The sequence below is a fragment of the Taudactylus pleione genome, unplaced genomic scaffold, assembly GCF_031769625.1.
Source record: "Taudactylus pleione unplaced genomic scaffold, aTauple2 ptg000685l, whole genome shotgun sequence".
In the NCBI taxonomy this organism is placed as follows: Eukaryota; Metazoa; Chordata; class Amphibia; order Anura; family Myobatrachidae; genus Taudactylus; species Taudactylus pleione.
The window spans coordinates 1,986,783-2,011,254 of record NW_028285087.1 but is presented as its reverse complement, the minus strand read 5'-3'; the positions used below and the strand labels follow the sequence as shown (position 1 = coordinate 2,011,254).

General features: G+C 44.3%; 1 protein-coding gene across 2 annotated transcripts in view; it reads right to left on the bottom strand.

Annotated features, from left to right (window-relative positions):
* The window catches only part of LOC148477856 (transient receptor potential cation channel subfamily V member 6-like), a 67,876-nt gene that overhangs the window by 8,498 nt on the left and 34,906 nt on the right, over positions 1 to 24,472 (bottom strand). For both annotated transcript variants that reach the window (XM_088456026.1, XM_088456027.1), the window contains exons 2-14: positions 22,732 to 22,829; positions 22,520 to 22,642; positions 21,938 to 22,078; positions 18,162 to 18,260; positions 17,678 to 17,850; positions 16,612 to 16,758; positions 16,292 to 16,504; positions 16,116 to 16,202; positions 15,944 to 16,020; positions 15,314 to 15,479; positions 14,826 to 14,892; positions 10,893 to 11,161; positions 2,387 to 2,493 (exon numbers count right to left, since the gene is read on the bottom strand). In XM_088456026.1, coding sequence (XP_088312152.1) covers positions 2,387 to 2,493; positions 10,893 to 11,161; positions 14,826 to 14,892; positions 15,314 to 15,479; positions 15,944 to 16,020; positions 16,116 to 16,202; positions 16,292 to 16,504; positions 16,612 to 16,758; positions 17,678 to 17,850; positions 18,162 to 18,260; positions 21,938 to 22,078; positions 22,520 to 22,642; positions 22,732 to 22,829 — 1,767 coding nt within the window. The remainder of the gene's footprint in view (positions 1 to 2,386; positions 2,494 to 10,892; positions 11,162 to 14,825; positions 14,893 to 15,313; positions 15,480 to 15,943; positions 16,021 to 16,115; positions 16,203 to 16,291; positions 16,505 to 16,611; positions 16,759 to 17,677; positions 17,851 to 18,161; positions 18,261 to 21,937; positions 22,079 to 22,519; positions 22,643 to 22,731; positions 22,830 to 24,472) is intronic.

Genomic DNA, 24,472 nt, shown 5'->3' with positions numbered 1-24,472 from the left:
CAAGAATACTGGGACTGTATGGATTACTCCTAACCCTTTATTCGAATACTGGATTTATGCGGACCAATACCTTTCACCCACCTCGGATTACCTCTTATACCTCTTTTCCACCAAAAACCCAGGTCCGACCTGGGATTTTGGACATGGTTCCAACCCTGGTCAGGCCCATTTACACTGCACTTTCGATCTGGGTAAGTCCCAGGTCAGCCCTGTTCACACTGAACTCAGGTCTGCCCTGCTAAACCTGTGAGGTCATAAAAAGTGGGAGATGAATGCCCGACAACCACCATTTTAGGCATGACCCAGGTCACATAACCCGGGTTGCACCGTTTACACTGCACCATTACCCGGGTCCATCCTGGGTACAACCCTGGTAGCTATCTGGGTTGGATTGCTGGGTCACTTGACCTGGGTTATTTTTCAGGGACCTTTTTACACTGAGCTGCGACCTGGGTAGACCCAGCAAAAACCCAGGTTTTTGCTCTGGTGTAAAAGGGGTATTAGTAGGATCAAGTCTAACCATCGCGGTAGACAAGTCTGCTGGAGACAGCCACTGTTACATTTACTGACTGGGAGGATCAACTGGGATATTGTGAGTACGTGCCGCTAATTGCATTTGCTAGCGGGAATGAGCGGCAAGTTGACTGAAACTAGGTGACTTTATATTACCCCGGAGTTGGGCGCTGGTAATTTATCAATACTGGGACTAAGCCTACTGTATATCTAAGAGGGAACAGCTGACAAAGGACTTTTGGAGAGCTTGCTCCTAAGAGAATATAATACAGCTTTTATCCCTTTTGAATCGTTATATGTGGGATTTATTTAAGTGATTGCGGAATAAGTTTTCTTAACTGAAAAGAGGACATTAACAGTCCGGTGAACATAAGGTAGATTGTACCACTTATAGAGCTGAGGTAGGATTCATATTATACTGTATATGCATTGATCCTTATACTGCTATTCAGTAGTAGGGTTATTATAATTTACACATGAATACATTCATTAAAAATCATGTTTATGAAGGTTTAGAGATCCTTCTTTTTAAGTATAAATAAAATACCATTTGGTGTTTATCGGTGTCCAGATTCACCCAATATTACGTGCACCCTAGAATGGAGTGATTTTTACTGCATTTGATTTTTTTTTTTTGTAATTTGCTTCCTATTATAGAGTACATGTCAGAAAAGCGCTGAATAATAAAATTACAAGTTGCTCATATATATGTGTAAAACACGGAGCCCCCTAGAAGACGCACGAATATTGGTTTTCCCATGTCCTGCCTACAGCTATTATTGGGGTCAGTGGTAACAGCGTAGGACAGGCCAGCAGGGCATTTTAGAAGAGCTTGGGGCACTTGGTGACTGAGCTAATGCCACAGCCTAGTACTATGGTAATATACTGTACATTATTGCCTTACAGCTAAATTAAAGAGCGTTTGACAGAATAAGCCACAATGGCCGGAAGATACAAATGACCAACCGCTGGTACACAGGGCACTTAGACCTCAGGCATTAGGTATTTCCAAGCTCATAATTCTCCACATTTCGACCTTTCACATCATCCCCTGCCCCATTGGAGCTTACAATCTATGGGGTCTAGTTACTAAGCAGTGTTAGGAGACAAAGTGAAAAGAGATAAGGTATCAGCCAATCAGCTCCCAACTGTCATTTTTGAAACACAGCCTGTGACCTGGCAGTTAGGAGCAGATTGGCTGGTACCTTACCTCTGTTCACTTTCTCTCCTAACAAAGCTTAGTAAATAGGCCTCTATATTCCCTACCACATGCTGACACACTAGGGTAAATTTTTGTAGAAAGACAATTATCCTACCAGTTTATTTTTGGAGTGTGGAAGGATTATGTGAACCCAGGGGAATCTCACGCAAACACGGGGAGAAGATACAAACTCCACACAGTTAGGGCCTTGGTGGCAAACAAATCCTGTGAGGTAATAATGCTAACCATTGGACCAACCGTGCTGTCCCAATTCTGTATTGCTTATGAGCTGGGAAATGGAGCGCTTATACAGTCTAGCTCCCGACAGGTGGCACCTGTAATATATCACTCATACTTAGACTTTAATATCTCCTCTCTGGGAGATGCCCAGAGAGGAGACACAGACAGGCACTTTGGAGGGGTGGGACTGGGTTGCTATGGCATTAGGCCCAGTCTTTGTAACAGCAAACTGCCGCAAATTGCGGGACTGCAAGGCGGAGCTAAATGATACGGTTTTGTGTCACTTAGCGCCGCCTCCTCCATAAGGAGCCACGATTCCTGACAATTATGCTGCGATGCTCTGCAATTATCTTCCCATCCTGTCCACTTCACTAGGAAAAAATAGTCTGTCTGCAATCATCAGGCACAGAGATAGATGGGGAGGTCGCTCACCGGAGATACCAGGCGTCTCCTAAGTCATAGTCCTTTCCGCAGATCCCCAAGCGAGGCCAGAGGGCTTTTGGCATTTTACGTTCAAGCATTAGGGTGGTGGCTACAACCTGTAACAATAAAAATAAATATCTTAAATGTACATACAAGACAGTGGGTGTGGGTCAGTCATGTGCATAGTCTGCGAATATAGTAATTGCAGCCATACAAAGACCGAGCTCGTGAGGACGGGAGAGAGGCATTAACATAATATATGCTCAATATATTCGTTTTACTAGTAACAGCCCAACAGCCACCTATTATTCATACGTAGGGGCATAAGTATGCTGCATGTGACAGGGGCAGTGACATGATGTGAGGAGGGGAATGGAGGCAACAGGAAGCCACAGAGAGATATATAGTGGGAGGAGCAGGGTCACCAGCAGCACAGAGTATATCAGGAGATGAGTGATGTGTCAGTGAGGACAGAGCTGCATGTGTCAGGAGCAGTGACATGATGTGAAAAAGAGAATGGAGGCAGTAGGAAGCCTCAGACTAAGGGGTAAATTTACTAAGCTCTGTGTTTTGTCGAGATTGCAATCACTGGTGTACTTGGCCATTTTTTAGAACTCAGAAATCTACTAAAAGCAAACTCTGGTGAGAATTTGTGCAACTCTTTAAAAACATGGGCGAAGTCTGAAAACACAAATAGAAATGAAATGACTACACCATCGTCTGAAAACGGCAGTACTTTTCATAACCAGAAATAAAACTCGGAAATTTACCAAATATCGTGATTATAATAAAAGGTGTAATTTTAGCATACTCTGTCCTAAATGAAGTTTCAAAAAGACTATGGGCATGATTCAGAGCCGGACGCTCTGACCAGAGCGCTCGCTCTGAATCAGGGCCCTCCTACATGAAAATGGAGCGGCCTCTTGGATGCTCGCATAGCTGTGGGTGACCACCCACAGCTATAGCGAGCGTCCATGATGATGGTCGCGATGGTCAAGACCATCGCGACCATTGGGCTTGTGACGGAGACCCTGCGGTAGGGTCTCGCTGCCGCAAGCCCTGGAGTGATTTTGGCTCTATCAGAGCCAAAATCACTCCCACTGACATCACTACTGATGTCAGTGGGGCCGGCTTCAGACAGTAGGAGTTCCCATGGGAACGCCTCCGTCTGGCAGCAACGCACCCGGCACTCCCACCAAAGGGGGCGTGCTGTCAATCAACATCAACAGCACGCCCCCTTTGGTGCAAGACCCGGAGCGACGGCTACCCCGTCGCTAGCTGGGTCTCGTGCATGCGCACGACGGAGCTCCCTCCGTCGTGCGCATGCACAGTAGGGCACCATCGACTCACTTGCGAGCGTCCTGCGCTCACGAGCAGGTCTGAATCAGGCCCTATCTCCTAAGCTGCGTGTTTTGCAGAGACACACAGATCAGAATGAGCAGTGTATGTTAATGCCTTTAATTAGCCTAAAAAGGGTTTTAAATAGTAATTTAAAAAAAATAAATAAAATGATGTGGGGTTCCCCCCCAAAGCATAACCAGCCCCGGGCTCCTGAGCCAGTCCTGGTTCTAAAAATACTGGGACAAAACGTGTAGGGGTCCCCCATATTTTATGAACCAGCCCTGAGCTGTTTGGTTGGTACTTAATCTCCCTCCACTTCAGGGCCGAATTAAGGCTTGTGGGGGCCCAGGGGCAACTAAGTTGTGGTGGGCCCCACCAAGCCACACGGAGCCTCGGCAGGCTCACACCAACTGTGGGCAGGGGCAGACGCAGGATTTTCTGGGGGGTTCTAACATGTGATGCCGAAACTTACATTACCAACGCCGGTCAGAATCCCTGCACCCCGATCGCCGGGATGCCGAAGGTAGTAGCGGGGTTGGGGCGAGGGTTAGGGTGTGGGAAGGGGGAGGTTATGATCAGACACTTGTGGGGGGGCGTTAGTGTCTCGTGTTAAATATGCACACACACACACACATATACATGTAGCAATATATTATATATATTACATACATACTAACACGCATATACAGTGTACACACAAATACATACACCGTATACACACACTAACACATATATACAAATGAACACATACATTCACATATATACATACTAACACATTCACAGTATGCACATAACACATACAGTATATACTAGGGGTGAGCGGGTTCGGATTTCTGAAATCCGAACCCCCCCGAGCCCCCCCGATCCGAGTCCGATCCGAGTCAGGCTCGACTTTTCCCGCCTGACTCGGATCTGACATCGAGGCAAAACGTCATCATCCCGCCTTCCGAGTCTCGCGGGTTTTGGATCCTATATAAGGTACCCGCGTCGGCGCCATTTTCTCACTCGGCTGTGGACAGTGAAGAGGGAGGGTGGGAGTTAGTGCTGTGTAGTGTAGTGTAGTGTAGTGCTGCTGTTGTCCACTACTTCAAAGTCCATAGGGGCTGGCTGTGTTGTGCTGTGCTGCTGTTGTTAATAGGGGCTGTGTCCACTACTTCAAAGTCCATAGGGGCTGGCTGGACTGTGTTGTGCAGTCAGTTCCAAAGTCCTGTGCAGTGTCCCAGTCCTAAAGGGGTGCTGTAGTGTTGTCCAGGGGGTGCTCTGTCCATCAGGGGTGCTCCCCCCAAGTGCTAAAAAAATAATATATTTTCTGTGTTTGTGAATTGTGTGCGCAGTAGCCGCACGTGCATCAACAAAGTAGTGCCAAGCGTGCGCCTGTGTCATAAGTAAAGGGCCGGCTGGCTTGACCGTTAAAGGGTGCTGTAACCCCCGAAAGTACACTCCAATCCAAACCAAAAAAAAATTATTTTCTGTGTTTGTGAATTGTGTGCGCAGTAGCCGCACGTGCATCAACAAAGTAGTGCCAAGCGTGCGCCTGTGTCATAAGTAAAGGGCCGGCTGGCTTGACCGTTAAGGGTGCTGTAACCCCCGAAAGTACACTCCAGTCCAAACCAAAAAAAAAATTATTTTCTGTGTTTGTGAATTGTGTGCGCAGTAGCCGCACGTGCATCAACAAAGTAGTGCCAAGCGTGCGCCTGTGTCATAAGTAAAGGGCCGGCTGGCTTGACCGTTAAAGGGTGCTGTAACCCCCAAAGTACACTCCAGTCCAAACCAAAAAAAAAATTATTTTCTGTGTTTGTGAATTGTGTGCGCAGTAGCCGCACGTGCATCAACAAAGTAGTGCCAAGCGTGCGCCTGTGTCATAAGTAAAGGGCCGGCTGGCTTGACCGTTAAAGGGTGCTGTAACCCCCGAAAGTACACTCCAGTCCAAACCAAAAAAAAATTATTTTCTGTTTGTGAATTGTGTGCGCAGTAGCCGCACGTGCATCAACAAAGTAGTGCCAAGCGTGCGCCTGTGTCATAAGTAAAGGGCCGGCTGGCTTGACCGTTAATGGGTGCTGTAACCCCCAAAGTACACTCCAGTCCAAACCAAAAAAAAAATATTTTCTGTGTTTGTGAATTGTGTGCGCAGTAGCCGCACGTGCATCAACAAAGTAGTGCCAAGCGTGCGCCTGTGTCATAAGTAAAGGGCCGGCTGGCTTGACCGTTAAAGGGTGCTGTAACCCCCGAAAGTACACTCCAGTCCAAACCAAAAAAAAATTATTTTCTGTTTGTGAATTGTGTGCGCAGTAGCCGCACGTGCATCAACAAAGTAGTGCCAAGCGTGCGCCTGTGTCATAAGTAAAGGGCCAGCTGGCTTGACCGTTAAAGGGTGCTGTAACCCCCGAAAGTACACTCCAGTCCAAACCAAAAAAAATTATTTTCTGTGTTTGTGAATTGTGTGCGCAGTAGCCGCACATGCATCAACAAAGTAGTGCCAAGCGTGCGCCTGTGTCATAAGTAAAGGGCCGGCTGGCTTGACCGTTAAAGGGTGCTGTAACCCCCAAAGTACACTCCAGTCCAAACCAAAAAAATATATATTTTCTGTGCTTGTGACTTGTGTGCACTGTGGCTGCACGTGCATCAACAAAGGAGTAGCGCGAAGCGTGCGCCTGTGTCCCATAAGTAAAGGGCCGACTGGCTCATTTCTTAAAGGGTGGTGTAACCCACAAAGTGCACTACTCTCCAGCAAAAATAAAACAATATTTTCTGTGTTTGTGTGCGCTTTAGCCGCACGTATATATATCAATATAACATAAATGGAGGACCAAACTTTCTCCGATAAAAATAAAATAGGGAAAGATCAAGAACCACTTCCTCCTAGTGCTGTTGCTGCTGCTGGGAGTTGTTCATCATCCCTGAGAGGAAGTAGGAACATCACTACTTTTACTAAACAATTGACCCTCCAACAGTCCCTAGCGATAAGGATGAAGTACGACAGCAGTCATCCTGAAGCAAAACGTATAACTGAGGCCTTGACTGCTATGTTGGTGTTAGACATGCGTCCGGTATCCGCCATTAGTGCAGTGGGATTTAGACAATTGATGGAGGTAGTGAGTCCCCGGTTCCAAATCCCGACTAGATTCCACCTGCATCCTCAAAGCAGCAGCGACAAGCGTGCGTCTGTCTGTTAAAGGGTGGTGACACCCTCAAAGTGTGCTACACAAACAATAAAAATATTGTTCTTTTTTTTTCTGTCTTTGTGAAATGTGTAGGCTGTAGCCGAACCTGCATCCTTAAAGCAGCAGCGACAAGCGTGCGTCTGTCTGTTAAAGGGTGGTGACACCCTCAAAGTGTGCTACACAAACAATAAAAATATTGTTCTTTTTTTTTCTGTCTTTGTGAAATGTGTGGGCTGTAGCCGCACCTGCATCCTCAAAGCAGCAGCGACAAGCGTGCGTCTGTCTGTTAAAGGGTGGTGACACCCTCAAAGTGTGCTACACAAACAGTAAAAATATTCTTCTTCTTTTTTCTGTCTTTGTGAATTGTGTGGGCTGTAGCCGCACTTGCATCCTCAAAGCAGCAGCGACAAGCGTGCGTCTGTCTGTTAAAGGATTACATCGGTGACAGCATCCAAGTAGGCATGTCAGACAGTCCGTACCTGTACTGGCAGGAAAAAGAAGCAATTTGGAGGTCCCTGTACAAACTGGCTCTATTTTACCTGAGTTGCCCCCCCTCCAGTGTGTACTCCGAAAGAGTGTTTAGTGCAGCCGGGAACCTTGTCAGCGAAAGGCGTAGGAGGTTGCTTCCACAAAATGTGGAGAAGATGATGTTCATAAAATGAATTATCAACTCTTCCAGGGAGACCAGCCTCCAGAACGTACAGAGGGACCTGTGGTTCCAGCGGGGACGAATTAATACTCTGTGAGGATGAGGATGTACACACTGAAGAGGGTGAGGAATCGGTGGATGAGGAGGATGAGGATGACATCTTGCCTCCGTAGAGCCAGTTTGTGCAGGGACAGATTAATTGCCAGCTTGTTTTGTGGGGGCCCAAACGAACCAATCATTTCAGCCACAGTTGTGCGGCAGACACTGGCGCTGAAATGATTGGTTTGTTTAAGTGTGCATGTCCTGTTTATACAACATAAGGGTGGGTGGGAGGGCCCAAGGACAATTCCATCTTGCACCTCTTTTTTTTCTTTGCATTATGTACAGTTTGGGGCCTAGTTTTTCAAACTGCCATTCTGTCTGCCACTGCAGTTTCACGCCTAGATGGGTTACGTGTTTGTGCCGCCCACTCGTGTCGCTTAGCATAGTCATCCAGCTACCTCGGTGCAACCTTTTGGACATAAAAACACTATTGTGAGGTGTGAGGTGTTCAGAATAGACTGGAAATGAGTGGAAATTAAGGTTATTGAGGTTAATAATAGCATAGGAGCAGAAAAACCTACAAATTCTGTGATTTTAGCTGTTTTTATGCTTTTTTTCAAAAAAATACAGATCCAAAACACAAAACCCAGAACCCAAAACACGGAAGGGTGGTTTTGGCAAAACCAATCCAGATCCAAAACACGAAGAATGATCCAGATCCAAAACCAAAACACAAAACACGAAAAGTGGCCGGTGCACACCCCTAGTATATACACACAAACACATGTATACACACAATAAACCAGTACATAATTTTTATGCTGCAGCTGCAGGTTGAAAATAGGGCGGGCACCTCACTTTAAGTCCCGCCCCCTTGCATCGTTCTGCCGCGATTCGCAGGTAATATTGGGGTGTGGCTTGTTTTGGCTCCGCCCCCACTTTGCTGAGATTTGTCCGTCAGGGGGGGTTTCTAAGTACTCAGAACCCGTCCTACCTGCGCTTGTTGTGGGGGCCCCGGGACGACCGCCCCTGTCGCCCCCCCCTTTAATCTGGCCCTGCTCCACTTGATCTCCAAGGCTTAGACAAAATGTGGTAGCTGCACTATTTAAATTAATAAATGCCAATTTATCCAAAATGATGTATGTGCTATAACTATAGGTCATTGCATCTCACCAATACTATAGATGTGTAATCATATTTGCATACTTATTATGTAATAGTCTGTTTCCTTATGATTTCCTTACGGGACATAAGTTATAATTTACGCCAGTCATGTACAGTATATGTAATAATTTCTTTGTATGTTTTGCATTTTATTTGGAAGTAATTAGCTTTAAACTGGGGCTACTTGAAAGCGCTCTATTTTATCTTACTTACACTTAGGAGGCTGCTGATCCATCCTGTTTTTCCAAAAAAACATGCGGAAATTGTATTTTTCTGAATGTTTTGTTTTAGTCAGGTTAATTAAACTCTAAATGCAGGAGAAAGCGGGAATATTCCTTCTCAACTATTGGGACCTCATCATCAGAATACTGCCATGTCCTCTATGGGAACGACCATAAATCTCTTCTTTTGTAACTCAAAAGAAAAAACAGGCACTTCTATGGGGATGTCGTTAGTATTTCGTCCGACAGGATGCTGACCGTCGAAAGCCCTACCCGGGACTAAAGATAGGCATGGAAATCCCAACACCAGTATCTTGAAAGGTACACTGGGGCATCTTCGCTGTTAGCCACGGGGTTAGGGTTAGGCTTTGGGAGGGGGTGTAAGTAACTAAGAGGGGGAGGCGGTTATGTTTAGGCACCAAGGGGACACGATTAAGTTTAGGCACCAAGGGGACATGGTTAGGTTTAGGCATTAACAGGGAGTGTTAGGGTTAGCGTGCAAGGATGCCCTTGAGACTGAACCATCCACCGCCGCGATCTCCTTTTGCCGGGCGCCGGCTGCAATATTGTTACCAGTGGTGCGCCCCACTCCTTCCATGCATTCTCCAGTGCCCACTCCGGAGCTACGCCTTCTGGTTCCCGCACAGCGAGTAGGGAAATACATCATGACCTCTCCCACATGCCGATCGAGGAGCCACTGGGCGATGGGCACAGCAAGGCGGCTTTTTATTCTTTCACAGTGAGAATCAGACTGTCTCTCAGTGACAGTGAGGCTCACCCAATGGAAGCTCCTAAAGCTATGTACTTGTGTAAATGTTAATACAAATACAGAGTAGCTAGAACCTTCCTTGGAGAGGTGAGGAACATTATAATTCAATTCAACCATCAAATGTGTTGCGTAATGTGAAAGGGACAATAATGTGTGGCATAATGCACATAAGGGACACTACTACTGTGTGGCATTATGTGTATAAGGGACACTACTACTGTGTGACATGTGCATAAAGGGCATTACTACGGTGTGGCATTATGTACATAAAGGGCACTACTATTTTGTGGCATAATATACTATAAGAAGCATTACTGTGTGGCATAACAAAAAACTGGCACTACTGTGTGGCATAATGTGTATAAGGGGTGCTACTGTGTGGCGTAAAACATGAATAAGGGACACTACTGTGTGGCATAATGTGTATAAGGGGCACTACTGTGTGGTATAATGCGTATAAGGGGCACTACTGTGTGGCATAATGTGCATTAGGGACACTACTGTGTGGCATAATGCCTATAAGGGGTACTGCTGTATGGCGTCATGTAAATAAGGTTGCACCACTGTGTGGAATAATTTGAATTAGGGGTACTATTGTGTGGCCCTGCCCCTTCCCCACGACACTACACCCTTTTGGCATGTGATGTTCTCCTATTTCCCATATTGTGTGGTATCAATGCTCGTTGTGGCACAGGCACCAAAATGTTGTGTGGCTGCACTGCTGTATGGGTGCAGCCAGTAGTAGGGTGCAGATGAGGTTACAGGTGGGGGTGATCGCAGTGATTTCCCTCTCCCTGGAGGGGAAGTGAACACACCTCCTGGATTTGGCCACAACCCCAGAGACAGAACTTGTTAATAGGAGTTAAAGACATCACTAAAACACAGCATATACGGTTGATCACGGGACGCTGCTGTAGCATCTGTCTGCTTTGTGGCCACTATGGCGTTCGATGGTACCACAACCCCTAAAACCCAGGCACACTCCACTCTGCATTTTGCTTTCTCTGCCAGACAAAACCAGTAGGCCCAGACAAACCAGATTTAGTAGTGCCGACCCGGCAAATATTGAATGCCATATAGATACTGAAACTGCAGATAATCTATACCACTTTCTAATACTCCGGCCCAGGCAGGAAATGGATCATCCATTATTGCCCTTGTCCCTCACCTGTGCTCTCCACAGTTCATCTCCTTCGTGGGCCACCCGCCAGTGCGTATCCCCCATCATGGCAATCAGAAGATTCAGCATCAGAAGGGCCGCGAACATCACAAACGCAGAGTACAGAAGGCTGAACATGAATGGCAAGTCCACCTCGTAATTGGCCGGACCATCGATGATTGTGAGGAAAAGTTCAAAAGTGCTCAACAGGGCCATTGGGAAGGTCATGAACTGACCCAGTTTTTGGGGATCTTGGGTGTCAAATATTACAAAGAAAGCTGTGGAGAAAGGAGGCAAAAATGTGAATTTACTGTTTAAATGATTGGAATTGTTCATCTAAAAAGAGAACCAAAACATTTCCCCTCATCTTTTTTCGCGTCCGTCACTGCTCTGGTTTCTCTCAAGACTTTTTGGCCAGCAGGCAAACTGTAGTGAAATGTTAAAATCGGGACTCAATTATTAAATGATATGAATTTAGAGAAGTCTGGTTAGGAACTTTAAAGGACCTCTAAATCAAACGCACAATTCTGGGTTTCCCCAGATACAAGCTGCTCTCATATCTAGAAAAATAGATTAAAGCACCAAGACATAGAATATTAGTATGAAATCGAGGACTATTTCTTCAAAATATCATTATATTTGACTATTTTATAGAACATTCCTACGGTAAATTTTTTTAATAAAAAATACAAAAATTTGTAATTTTATTACTTTTATTCCCCCCAATGAGTGCTCCTTTTGGGCATATAATTTACTTTCTTCTTTTTATAGATATAGTAACATTTCTTATTCTGGTGAGTACCCATAGAAAACAGTCCAATTAAATAAATACATAAAACAAATATTGCGTAATAGTTCAACCCATATAAGAGATTGAAATGAACACATGGGAATGGAGTGGGTTAAACCTAGAAGGCTGGGGCAGAGCTGTGTTGGGCATCATGTGATTAAGTAGTCCTATGGGATTTAGGGGTGTAGGTTTTAACTGTGATATAAGGGTTTGCTGAAGGCTGGGTCAGCATCTTTTGTTTCTGACTTCCCACCATCCTTTCCTAATTTCTATGTGTTTGGTGCACTTTTTCGTTGACTATTTTTGGCGGGAAAGAATGGCAGGTTACGGTTAGTGGTGTAGATCTTGGCTTGCGTTTGATTGGTTGGTAGTTTTTAGGTGCGCTCACCTTCGTTGACTGTTTAGGTCTGCTGCACCACCCTGTCGGAGGCAGCATCATCACCAAACCGGGTGGGTAGTCCAAGTAGACGGTTTGAGTAAATGCCTTTTTTGTGGTTAGAGTAGTTATAGTGGGTTTGTGAGGTTTTTAGCTGTTCGCTCTTTGTGACCATATTTAAAATTTAATTGATATTATTAGCGATTAAACAGTTAATACACTGCTCAAAAAAATTAAGGGAAGACTAAAATAACACATCCTAGATCTGAATGAATGAAATATTCTTATTAAATACTTTGTTCTTTACATAGTTGAATGTGCAGACACCAAAATCACACAAAATTTATGATTGGAAATCAAATTTATTAACCCATGGAGGTCTGGTTTTGGAGCCACACTCAAAATTAAAGTGGAAAAACACACTACAGGCTGCTCCAACTTTGATGTAATGTCCTTAAAACAAGTCAAACTGAGGCTCAGTAGTGTGTGTGGCCTCCACGTGCCTGTATGACCTCCCTACAACACCTGGGCATGCTCCTGATGAGGTGGTGGATGGACTCCTGAGTGATCTCCTCCCAGACCTGGACTAAAGCATCTGCCAACTCCTGGACAGTCTGTGGTGCAACGTGGCGTTGGTGGATGGAGCGAGACATGACGTCCCAGATGTGCTCAATTGGATTCAGGTCTGGGGAACGGGCGGGCCAGTCCATAGCATCAATGCCTTCGTCTTGCAGGAACTGCTCACACACTCGAGCCACATTGTCTTGCATTAGGAGGAACCCAGGGCCAACCGCACCAGCATATGGTCTCACAAGGGGTCTGAGGATCTCATCTCGGTACCTAATGGCAGTCAGGCTACCTCTAGCGAGCACATGGAGGGCTGTGCGACCCCCTAAAGAAATGCCACCCCACACCATTACTGACCCACTGCCAAACCGGTCATGCTGGAGGATGTTGCAGGCAGCAGAACGTTCTCCTTGACGTCACCAGACTCTGTCATGTCTGTCACATGTGCTCAGTGTAAACCTGCTTTCATCTGTGAAGAGCACAGGGCGCCAGTGGCGAATTTGCCAATCTTGGTGTTCTCTGGCAAATGCCTTTTCACGGTGTTGGGCTGTAAGCACAACTCCCACCTGTGGATGTCGGGCCCTCATACCATCCTCATGGAGTCTGTTTCTGACTGTTTGAGCAGACACATGCACATTTGTGGCCTGCTGGAGGTCATTTTGCAGGGCTCTGGCAGTGCTCCTCCTGTTCCTCCTTGCACAAAGGCGGAGGTAGCGGTCCTGCTGCTGGGTTGTTGCCCTCCTACGGCCTCCTCCACGTCTCCTGATGTACTGGCCTGTCTCTTGGTAGCGCCTCCATGCTCTGGACACTACGCTGACAGACACAGCAAACCTTCTTGCCACAGCTCCCATTGATGTGCCACCCCGGATGAGTTGCACTACCTGAGCCACTTGTGTGGTTTGTAGACTCCGTCTAATGCTACCACTAGAGTGAAAGCACCGCCAGCATTCAAAAGTGACCAATACATCAGCCAAAAAGCATAGGAACTGAGAAGTGGTCTGTGGTCACCACCTGCAGAACCACTCCGTTATTGGGGGTGTCTTGCTAATTGCCTATAATTTCCATCCGTCTATTCCATTTGCACAACAGCATGTGAAATTGATTGTCAATCAATGTTGCTTCCTAAGTGGACAGTTTGATTTCACAGAAGTGTGAATGACTTGGAGTTACATTGTGTTGTTTAAGTGTTCCCTGTATTTTTTTTTGAGCAGTGTATATCATTTAATTTGTCATTTAATTAAAATAGCTAACATGGTCTCCATGTTTTTATTTCAACAAGGTATGGGTTATTATCACCGGATGCATGCACAGGGCAATCCTTAGGCTTTACGAGGTTTTTAAGGAATAGGGACCACACGTTATTCTTACAGCCGCTGGTGTGGATGGCCCACCGACACTTCCCGTGAGATACAGAAAATGATAAGCATAGGGATGAGGTTGGGTTTCAAAATTAAGAGTAAATTGGTGACAGACTGTGCAACACTCCATCCACAAAATAAAATCTTATATTTCAACTGAAGAACAAAACCAGACAGACAGACAGACAATCTTGTGTCCCTAATGCACACAGTGTCGGACTGAGACATGAAGGGCCCACTGGGGGAATGCAGTGATAGGGGCCCATACTTAGGGGTGTGGCCAGCCTCCAGAAGGGGTGTGGCTAGCCTCCACAGAGGCTTGGCTAACCATTAGAAAGTGCATGGTATGGTCCCCTTTAAAAATATATACACAGTGTATAGTGCATGCATGATAATGTACCAGATTAATAACAACAATAGTTTGTATGAAATACACCATAGTACTGTACAATATATTGTAACATATGTATATTGTATAATTCAAGTGCACAGTCTGGAACCTGATCCCTAGAGGAGGGGGTGGGCCCTCAGACTGTGGGGCCCACCGGGGGATTCCCCTGTACACCTGTGGGCCAGTCCAACCCTGAATGCACAGTTCGTAAGGAATGCCCTAATCCACCAAACTTCTCCCCCCATCAAAAAGTGCACACCTTGTCATCTTCACCCTCTAATTCACATGTGCACACTTAAAAGCAGCGGCAATGGCACATGAGTAAGGCACATGGCATCAAAACAAACCCTTAGCAGCACTTGCAGAAAGTTCCGCAAACAGTTCAAAACTGGTCAGCCAACTGCATTAAAAACACTGCATTAAAAACACAAAGTGATCATTGCTCAATGTTTTTCCTCACCTGCGCCAAATCCAAGAATGACCACAGCCATCAACCAGCAGAAGCGCAGCAGATCCCCGAATATCATCTAAAAAAAAAAAAAAAATCAGGATCACACATCATGGAGGATCAGTGTTGCAGCAAGAACAATACAGATATACATTTTACAACTAAGGAAGTATCCTTTTCGAAGCTGCACCTCATTTTACGGAGCTCCAGATAGACAATGTTGCCTCCTCTGGAGACAGCACAGCAATCTTTGAATATCTTCTGCCATTTGCATCTGCCTAATTGGATACAGACAACCTGCGATAAAATGAATCTACCTTGGTTTCCAACACAGACATTGAGCAGTATGAAATAACGAGATTCCAAAAGACCCCCACCTATCTGCTACACAAAGGGAAAATCTCTTTAATGGGACAAACCTTCTAACGATATCTTATCTTAGAAGTCAGGAGGATCTTGTAGTGTGTACAGTACATTGTATGCTCTGTCACCGGATTTACCTTTTGTATCATGATGGTGAAGGGTCCAAGCATCTGGAAACCTCTTGTGAAATACATTATATAGCACCATCCTAGGACTAAAGCCACCGCCATGGGAACTATCTCCCCATTGCTGCTGGTCAATCTCATGACCAACACGGCCATCACCATACAGGCGAAAACAATTCTGAAAAGAAACAGACATAGGACAAAAAAAAAAAAAAATCAGACACAAATTGTTGGATCAGACCAAAAAGCAAGATACTTAATAGCATTAAACAAAAAAATAAAAGAAAAAAAGCCTCATGTGTCAGGTGTATGTACATAGTTTACCTTTGGTTATTAACTTACTTATTGTACCAAATGTAACAGTATTCACCACATCAATATTTTCTGGTCTGAACGCTAAAAGCCGGGCCCATATATTTCCCTTGACCACTCAACTCTAGATACTGTAATTTTTAATTTGTGATACATCTTCATATTACATATTATTTCCATTAATCTGGTATTTATTTATTTATATTTTTTTTATTAACGTCGATATAAAAAGTAAGGAGAAACTAATTTTTGTTTTCGGCAGGAAATGACTCCCAAATCTACTTGAACCCAGGGCTCCTGCTTTACCAAATCTGACCTTAAGATTCTTACATGATAATATGAAATGGCCCACCAAGAACAGTCTGTCCAAAATATCTGGTGGCTCCAACCCTAAGTAGATCCGGAATCTAAAGAGAGCAAAACCAAAGATTACCAAAACAAAAATAAGATAAATCATCAAGGAAAACAAAAAACCATTAACTGCCTTTGGAGGATCTCTTACCAAGAGAAGCAAAATGATAATTGCTCCAATCACGCTAATTAGTTCCCCAGCCAGACGGAGATTATCTTGGTAGGTTAGATATGCCTCCTGTTTGAGTCCAAACAAATAGGAAAGTCAAAGATAATAAGCTTAGATGCAGATTTTTGTTACTCGACCCTCTTGCCTTAGTCACTTACATGAAGAGGTTTTTGAATTAAGATGGTTGCATCACGAGAATGATTAGGAAGGTTTGACAGGGGCTTGAGTGGTCTGTAGGTGCAACACATTGTTACGCAGACCATATACAGCAGGTAGACTGTCGCTAAAAGCCAGAAGTATGGCCGGCCACAGCTCCGCCACTTCAGGCTGACCAGTTCTTTTACAGGGCTGAGATCTAGGATATTCCGAGCCTAAAATAAATGTCAGGTGAAGTGAGAGTTACAGCGTCAGCCACTTCTCACAGGTCAATAAGCCAAAACAAAAACAAACATTCAGACATTGACTACAATCTACTTACCGCTCTTTTCTTGGAAGACACCACAAGCTCCAAGACAGACTGATCTTCTCCCCAGGAGTCAATGCCTGAAAGGTCATATAAAATGGATTTGACTGGACCAAAAGTCCACTGCACCCGTTTCCGTTTTTTCAACAGATGCTGGAACATCTGAAGAAGGGAGTCAAGAAGGAAAACAAAACAAAACAAAAAAGTCTCCTTTTAAACTGTGCAGTCTTCAAAACACTCCTTTAGAGACCCTATGAAACACATGCAAACTGTATGGGTCTCAGGGAAGGGGGACCCCACCGAAGAACTAATATGTGGCAGCTTGAAAGGCTTCTAAATATATAAAAATACAATTTAAAACTCGCCATATAGGAGCAGTTATATATACCCCATTGTGTCGATTAGTTCTGGTATGCTTTACTTTGTACCCCCACCCCACTGATTTTTTCCATGTCTCAGCAGGGACTAGTCGTAGTCAGACTTATCGCGAAATCAGCCATTGAAGATTGGGATGTTATTCATTAGAGGATAGCGTGATTTTGCAAGGAATTATTATTTATCATCATTATTTTATTACCAGTTATTTATATAGCACACACATATTCCGCAGCGCAGTACAGAGAATAATTGGCCATTCACATCAGTAACTGCCCCGGTGGAGCTTACAATCTATATTCCCTACCACATTCAAACAGCCATATGCACTAGGGTTAAATTTTGTTGGGAGCCAATTAACCTACTGTACCAGTATATTGGAGAAAACCCACGCAAGCACAGGGAGAATATACAAACTCCACACAGTGCCATAGTGGGAATCAAACCCGCTAACCATTACACCGTCTGTGCTGCCCCTGTATCCCAAGTAATATCAACAGACATCCAGTGGGCTTTTGGCCACAACTTCTTTAGGGCAAATTGGACCAAGTCATTTGGGGCTGCTAGCTTTGGGAAAGTCAGAAAGGGCAGCGTTCGAGAGGCCTTGAAGATGCCAGCTAAGGTGAAATATATACATCTTATAACATTCAACACTCTTCCAAGCAAATCGTGGATGTTTAATGCCGATTAAAAAAAAACCACTTACCACAATGTTCCCTTCTACTGCTGATAATTTGAAGGGAGTAAATCCCATGTAATTAGGGATCATTAGATGGTCCAAATCGTCTTGTTCTTTATCATAGGACAATAGAAGGTCCAACATCTGGCAGGAATAGGTCTTGTTCGGTTGCAAGACGAGTATGTGGAGTATAGTGTTGCCTGTAAAATATAAAAAAGGTATTTATTACTAAATTCATTCTATTTAGTCAAAATCAAGTCAATATCCCTTCATGGTTGTAGATATGAACAGCAAAGTGTGCTTCAATTATATGGAACCCACCAAATAACAGAAGTTCCAGCACTTTATAACCACTGTGCTACTGTATATATAAACAAAATGATGTACCCAATTTAATTTACAGATGGATAATAGTGGACAAGACAAGTAATTAAGTATATAAACGTGGCATTACTACAGCAGCTGACATACGTAAACGATTACTAAAACCATCTCTTGAACTACTGCTCACCATAGGAGTCCTGAGCTCGGACACTGGCTCCATTCTCAAGGAGTAGACGGACAATGTCCTCATTGCCAACGCATGCAGCAAAATTCAGTATGTGTTCACCTAATAAAAGTGGGGGGACATAAAGATAAAAAGGAGTTTATGAGATTTCAGCTTATCTTAAAAGAACTACGGTATGATCGCTGAATGTACGTTTCTAATGTGTGAAACAGCTGTTTGTAAAGTATATACATAAATGTGATATTTATTCCACGTATTAAGGGGAAATTTAATAAGATGTGGTTTTCGAAACAGCCACATGTCGGATTATGGATTTCATATCTTCATTTTGGATCATGTGGGTACAACAAAAGGAAGATGGTATAATACTGTACGTCATTTTTTTTATAGGGAGGAACCATTTGTGAAATAATATATATATATATATATATATATATATATATATATAATATGCAGTATCACCAGAGATGGCGTTGGTGAGCAGCAGATTCTGTGTGGGGTTGGAGAGATCCTCCCACACAGGGTTGAAATACTGAGTGGTGATACACCTGCCTGGTGGAGAGAGCTCAGGTGTGAGCTAGTGAGAAGGCCGAGCAGTCAGGCCGGGAGAGACAGTCTAGTTGGGACTGTAACAGACAGAGAGCCCAGTGAAGCTGAGCGAGTAATTGGGGGCCAGGAGGCCGGTGTCTGGACCTTGCAGGAGGCAAGGGGGGACCACAAAACTCTCTAACATTGAAGCAGTAAAGCTGCAGGCTGAGAAAGCCAGGGCCTATATCTGTGTGATACAGGGAAGGCCACCAGGATTGTGTTTTGTTATTTTCTGTATCCTGAATTCACAAGCTGGAAGTAAAAGCATTGTTTATTTACTTGAAAACCATGTGTGGACCCTCAATAAGCACCTAAACACTGCACCCATCCACTGCCGAGCTAAATACCCCAAGTCATCACAATATATATATTGGGTATATAGGGTATACTCTTCGGATTGACATTATCACCTGAACCACACCTACTGCAATGTTTGAGTGAAGAAAGATGCATCAAACTCTGCATTAACTGACAGACAAATCACCTGCTTGGTTTTGTTCTTGGCTGACATTAGTGTTTATCTCTCCATCACCAATGCTACCTTGACCACCGAATTTGATGTCTCAGTGGTACAGATTAAAAGGTATTGGGTGACTGAGGATTCTTCTTCCCAGGTCAGTTACTATAATAGGGATGTGATAGCTGCAATGGATACCCTCACTGCTGTGCGTAAACGACCCCCCGCATATATCACACCACCAAACTCTTTAAGTCAAGCTAAAACTATTGCCGAATACCAATCCACAATCACCTGTAAGAAAAGGAGTTCCTGACAAGTGGCATCATGGCAGCAAACAGGCCAGCTCATGTTTTCCGTAATGAGGAGATGCCTTGTAAATCAACATGTCTGCAGCCCGATGCAGCCCTCTCCCAGGCAAGATGCAAGGAGTTTGCAATCTTCTTTTTTAGATTAAAGTATCCTCCATTCGGACTAGAACTCCAAACGTGCTGTCTAATGAGTACCAAGGCTCCAGGCCTGCCAATGTAAGCCATCTGGCACCTTGGACTAGCTTTGACTGATTGGAAGTAGAAGACATTGCTGAAAATCCCCCAAAAGTTGTGGCCCACAACCTGTAGTATGGACCCTGCCTCATCCAAGCGAATCATAGGGTGTACTGATATAATTGGCCTGGTGTTTGCAAGACTAGTACAATGCGGTTTGCAGACAGGCATTTTGCCTGAACAAGTAAAGGAAGCAATTGTTAAACATTTTAAAAAGATGTTTAATTTATCTCTGACTGCATAAAAATTTACAGACCGGTATCAAAGCTTCCTTTTACAGGAAAGGTTATTGAGAAAGTGGTTGCAACTCAACTGGAAACCAGTCTGTCAACGCATGATATTTACGTTGCATTCCAGGAGATGACATAGAACTGAAACAGCCCTGGTACGTGTGCCTAATGATTTTCTGATGGCAAGAGAAAGAGGTGACTGTTCAATCGTAATCCTTCTGGGTCTCTCGGCAGCATATTATACCATGCACTATGGGGTTCTAATAGAGCACCTGAAAAAATGTCTGTGGCCTGGATGGCAGAGTCTCTCAACAGCAGGTCACAGAGTATCTACAGGAGCATACTCCTCATCACCAGTGCCACTGCCGTCTTTCACAAGGTTCTATCCCATCTCCCATGCTTTTTGCAGTATACATTCTACCACAACAATAACCAGACATCATGACCTGGTCTACCACTGCTATGCAGATGATACACAACAGTCTTTTGGTCTGGGTACCGAGAACCCAATAACAACCATAAATCGCTGTCTAACTGAGATGCAGGAGCCAGTTGGCTGTGACTGATAAACAGAGGTCCTTGTCATAGGAGCTCACCGTCAGAGGACAAGACTACCGTATAGCCCACCAATTGGACTTGGTAGTTCAGATTTGTACAACACCGAATTTTCGTGTTGTCCTGGATTGTGGCATCTGACACTTAAACATCAGGCATCAGCCATAATTAAAATATTATTTTATCGGAGAAACATAGCCAGAATCAAGCACTCAATTCCCTCAGAAGATTTGCCTATAGTCATGTTTAGTATGACCTCTCCCTTTCATGCTCCAAATTGATTTGAGAAGCTTCCACTTTGATATGTGTAAAGTCATACATGCATTTGTATAATTACGCTTGGCTACTGCAATATCCTCTAACTGGGTTTTGCAGTAAAAGAATTGCTACCTTTAAACTCTGGGGTCATGGGTTTGATCTAAGGGCCTGATTCAGACTCGCTCGCTAGGCTGCGATTGCTCGCAGCCGGGCAATTGTTGCAAACTGCGCATGAGTTACTGCGATCAGAAAATGATCGCACGCTAGCCTTACTTTGAACATTAGGTTGAGTGACAGTGCCCTTTGTGGGTGGTGACAGGGGCTGGTCTATGATAACGGGGGAGTGGATGTGTGAACGCGGGCATGTCTGTGGTTTTTAACGGCGTTTCATGAGCATGTATAATTAGCATGGAAGCGTCATTGTACACGTCACCTGGTTGTGTTTCACACTGCAGTGATGGCCGTGCTTGCGGCGGGGTAGGGTCGACCTCAAGGGCTGCGTGCAGCTCTGATGGCTCTCTGGAGATGACGTGTGCTGCGAAGGGAAGGAGGAGTCTTTGGACTGGCGTGCGATCACTCTGCCGTCGCACTCTAAGACATAGAGGGCGTCCTTTAGACTGGCCCTGCGATCATGGAATTTGCATACCCGGCCCCTGTCGGCTGCGAGCGATCGCAGCCTAGGAAATGGGTCTGAATCGCCCCCTGAGTTCCAACCAACAAGTATAGTTATATCTGTACCTATGTAGTTTGAATGTTTTACTCCAGTGTATGTGGATTTCCCCTGGCGCTTTTTTTTGCGCCTGAAAAATTACCCGTTTTTGGGTGAAAACACACAAAATCTGTGATAAATTCGCGGACCTATGTGTTTTCGCTGCCGGCTTCCCGAAAACAGGCTAATTGTTTTTTTTGGGGGACCTCAGCAGGCTCCAATAAAAATCTGACACCCAATAAAAGCTGCCGGTGGCAGATAGCCCTGGGGGGGGGGTCAATCAGCCGGCGGTAAATTACTGCGACGAATTGAATCCTCCCTTAGTTTAATAGGGAATATAGATTGTAAAGTTCCACTGGGGCAGAGACTCATGCAAATGGCTAAATATACTCCATACAGTTGCACATGTCAACAACGTCCTCACGCTGGTCACTAACCAAAGTAAAACAGGTTATCAGTGCCGTAAGAGAAGAAGCTCCCAGTGGCGCGGGGGGACGAGACGTCAGCCCCTTTCTGAATCAGCAGCTTCACCAGCTCCAGGTTCTGATTGACAGCAGCAATGTGCAGGGCAGTTTGTCCTGTAAAACAATAAAATCATTATATGAATAATAACGAAAGCATAAAAACAGCCATAATGAAATATGAAGACAAGGAAGTGAGATGTAGAAATTAAGATAGTAGTTCTAAAAGACAATGACCCAAAATATTCATGATATACTGTAGATGAGGTTTTCTCATCATGTGTTGTGCCCCATTCAGTAATTCAAGAAGAATTTTTAGCATGATCTACAGAAACCCCAAAATGAAGAATAACGATTTGAGGACAATCTAAGCGTTGAATCCATAAATCAGGATACAGAATCCATTCCAAAGAATTCTACTAAATATGGACAGGAACTTTAATCCAAATTTATATATTAAAATTAAAGCAGGGGTTACCCAAATGTTAATCTGCAACATTTTTAAAGACCATTGACTAGAAACGCAACACATTTGGTCCAGCTCACAGAATGTCTGACCTTCATACAAGGCGGAAGTGAATGGTTGGTTGAGGAGGTCTGGAGCAGCTTGCAGCAGTAACTCAGCCGCCTCCAGATTATCATACAATGCCGCAATGTGTAGGGGAGTCTCTCCCACGGCCCCTAACACAGGGAATAAAGAAGGGACACTGAGAACTATCAAAATCACTGAACAATGAATTCATAATATTCCAGCTCAGAGCTCTACTTACCTCTAACATACAGGTCGGTTGACGGACAGTCCAGCAGCTTTCTAATTGCTCCCACGTCGTTCTCTTTGGCAGCATTAAGCAGAGGACAATCCCTGATCCTGGGGAAGGAACAATGCATTTCTCAAAAAAAGCATAGCATCAACCCCATAGCTCAATTACCATGACCATCTTCACATACTTGTACCCTATTAGGTTCCTTAAGAATAATACATTGAAAAAAATATATAATCTATACTTTGATTATAAAATATAAATTACATAATGGCAGCTTGTTTGGGAATGTGGTCATTTGATGCTCATAATTCAGCTCCATTGAAGATAGATATATATATATATATATATATCTATTATATACACACATATATATATATACACAGACATCCGATCATTTATTTGTGGCAGAAGAGATGAATGGTAGGTAGGGCAGGATCCAGGGGTCTGAGCACCCTGTGCCGGCCCAGTAGATTGCGCCCTGCAACCACGCGCGGCTTCATTACCATAGGCCACGCCTCCAAATAACATCATGCTGGGGGGTGGAGCCCAGCCCTCCGTCACTGGCTGGGCTTCCCCCAGCCCTCTCCCATCAGTGAATGGATGCCGCGCGCATGCGTGCTGCATCCATTCACACTCCAGGGGTCCAGCACCACCGCGGTGTTGGGGGTCCCCAACCTTCCGGTTTGACCGCCCGCGGGCCACTTTGGCCCACGGGTGGAACAGAATCGGGATGTTGGGGAGGTGTGCGCCCTCTATGGGTGGCACCCCTGTGCAACCGCACTGGTCGAACACCCCTAGAGCCGGCCCTGGATAGATGTATAGCATTCGGTTAACATTAATTATTTATTCACACCTATTGCTATTCTATTGGGCACATGGAGATCATATGGGTGTTCATATATGGGAACAAGCTATACATACTACTTTTGGCTTTTGGTAACTGTCTTATGTTATAGTGTTGGCTATTCTGAAATGGAGTGACCGGTCAGAGACATATAGTTCTATAGAGAGTAGATGACAGAGATTCTAAGTCAGCCTTTGAACTTGTAACACTTTAATTACATTTTCATCTTGTTGCAAATAATGATAAGTCCATCTGATCAGGAATATGTAGCAGTTTTCTTTAATGAACACGATGATTAATTAGAATTAGAGATGTGCGGTTCGGTTCTCCAGAAATCCGAATCCATCCGAATTCTGGAAATCCGGACAGAACAAAGTCGCGGTTCTAATCTCCTGAGGAGATCCTGATAATCAGAGTGGCGGTTCTGATCTTCCAGCAGTTCGGACTTTGAATTTTTTAAATCTGAATTTCGGATTTTGGATTTCCAAAATGTCAAGATTTTAGCAGTTTTTAAAAACCTTTTATCATTTAAGAAAAAAAAAAATCCAGATCCAAAAACTACATGAGGGTGGTATTGCAAAACCAAAACATGGGGCACATCAGCGCACATCTCTAGTTTATACACTGTATAGCCAGCATGAACTAGACATGTTTATGGGGAGGTGCACTTAAAAATATACAAGTACATAAACATTCAACATCTTAAAAGTGCATAATAATAATAATAAAAACGGATGTCTAAAAACAGAGAAAACTTCGCACTAACATGATATTAGATAACAGCACAAAAGAAAAAGAAAAGCCGGTCTAGAAAAAGGTAAATTGGAGCTTCAAGGTGAACCGGCCAGGTCAAATGACGCCAAACTGTATTTTCCTGTATCTTGGCGAACATCATACAAAAAT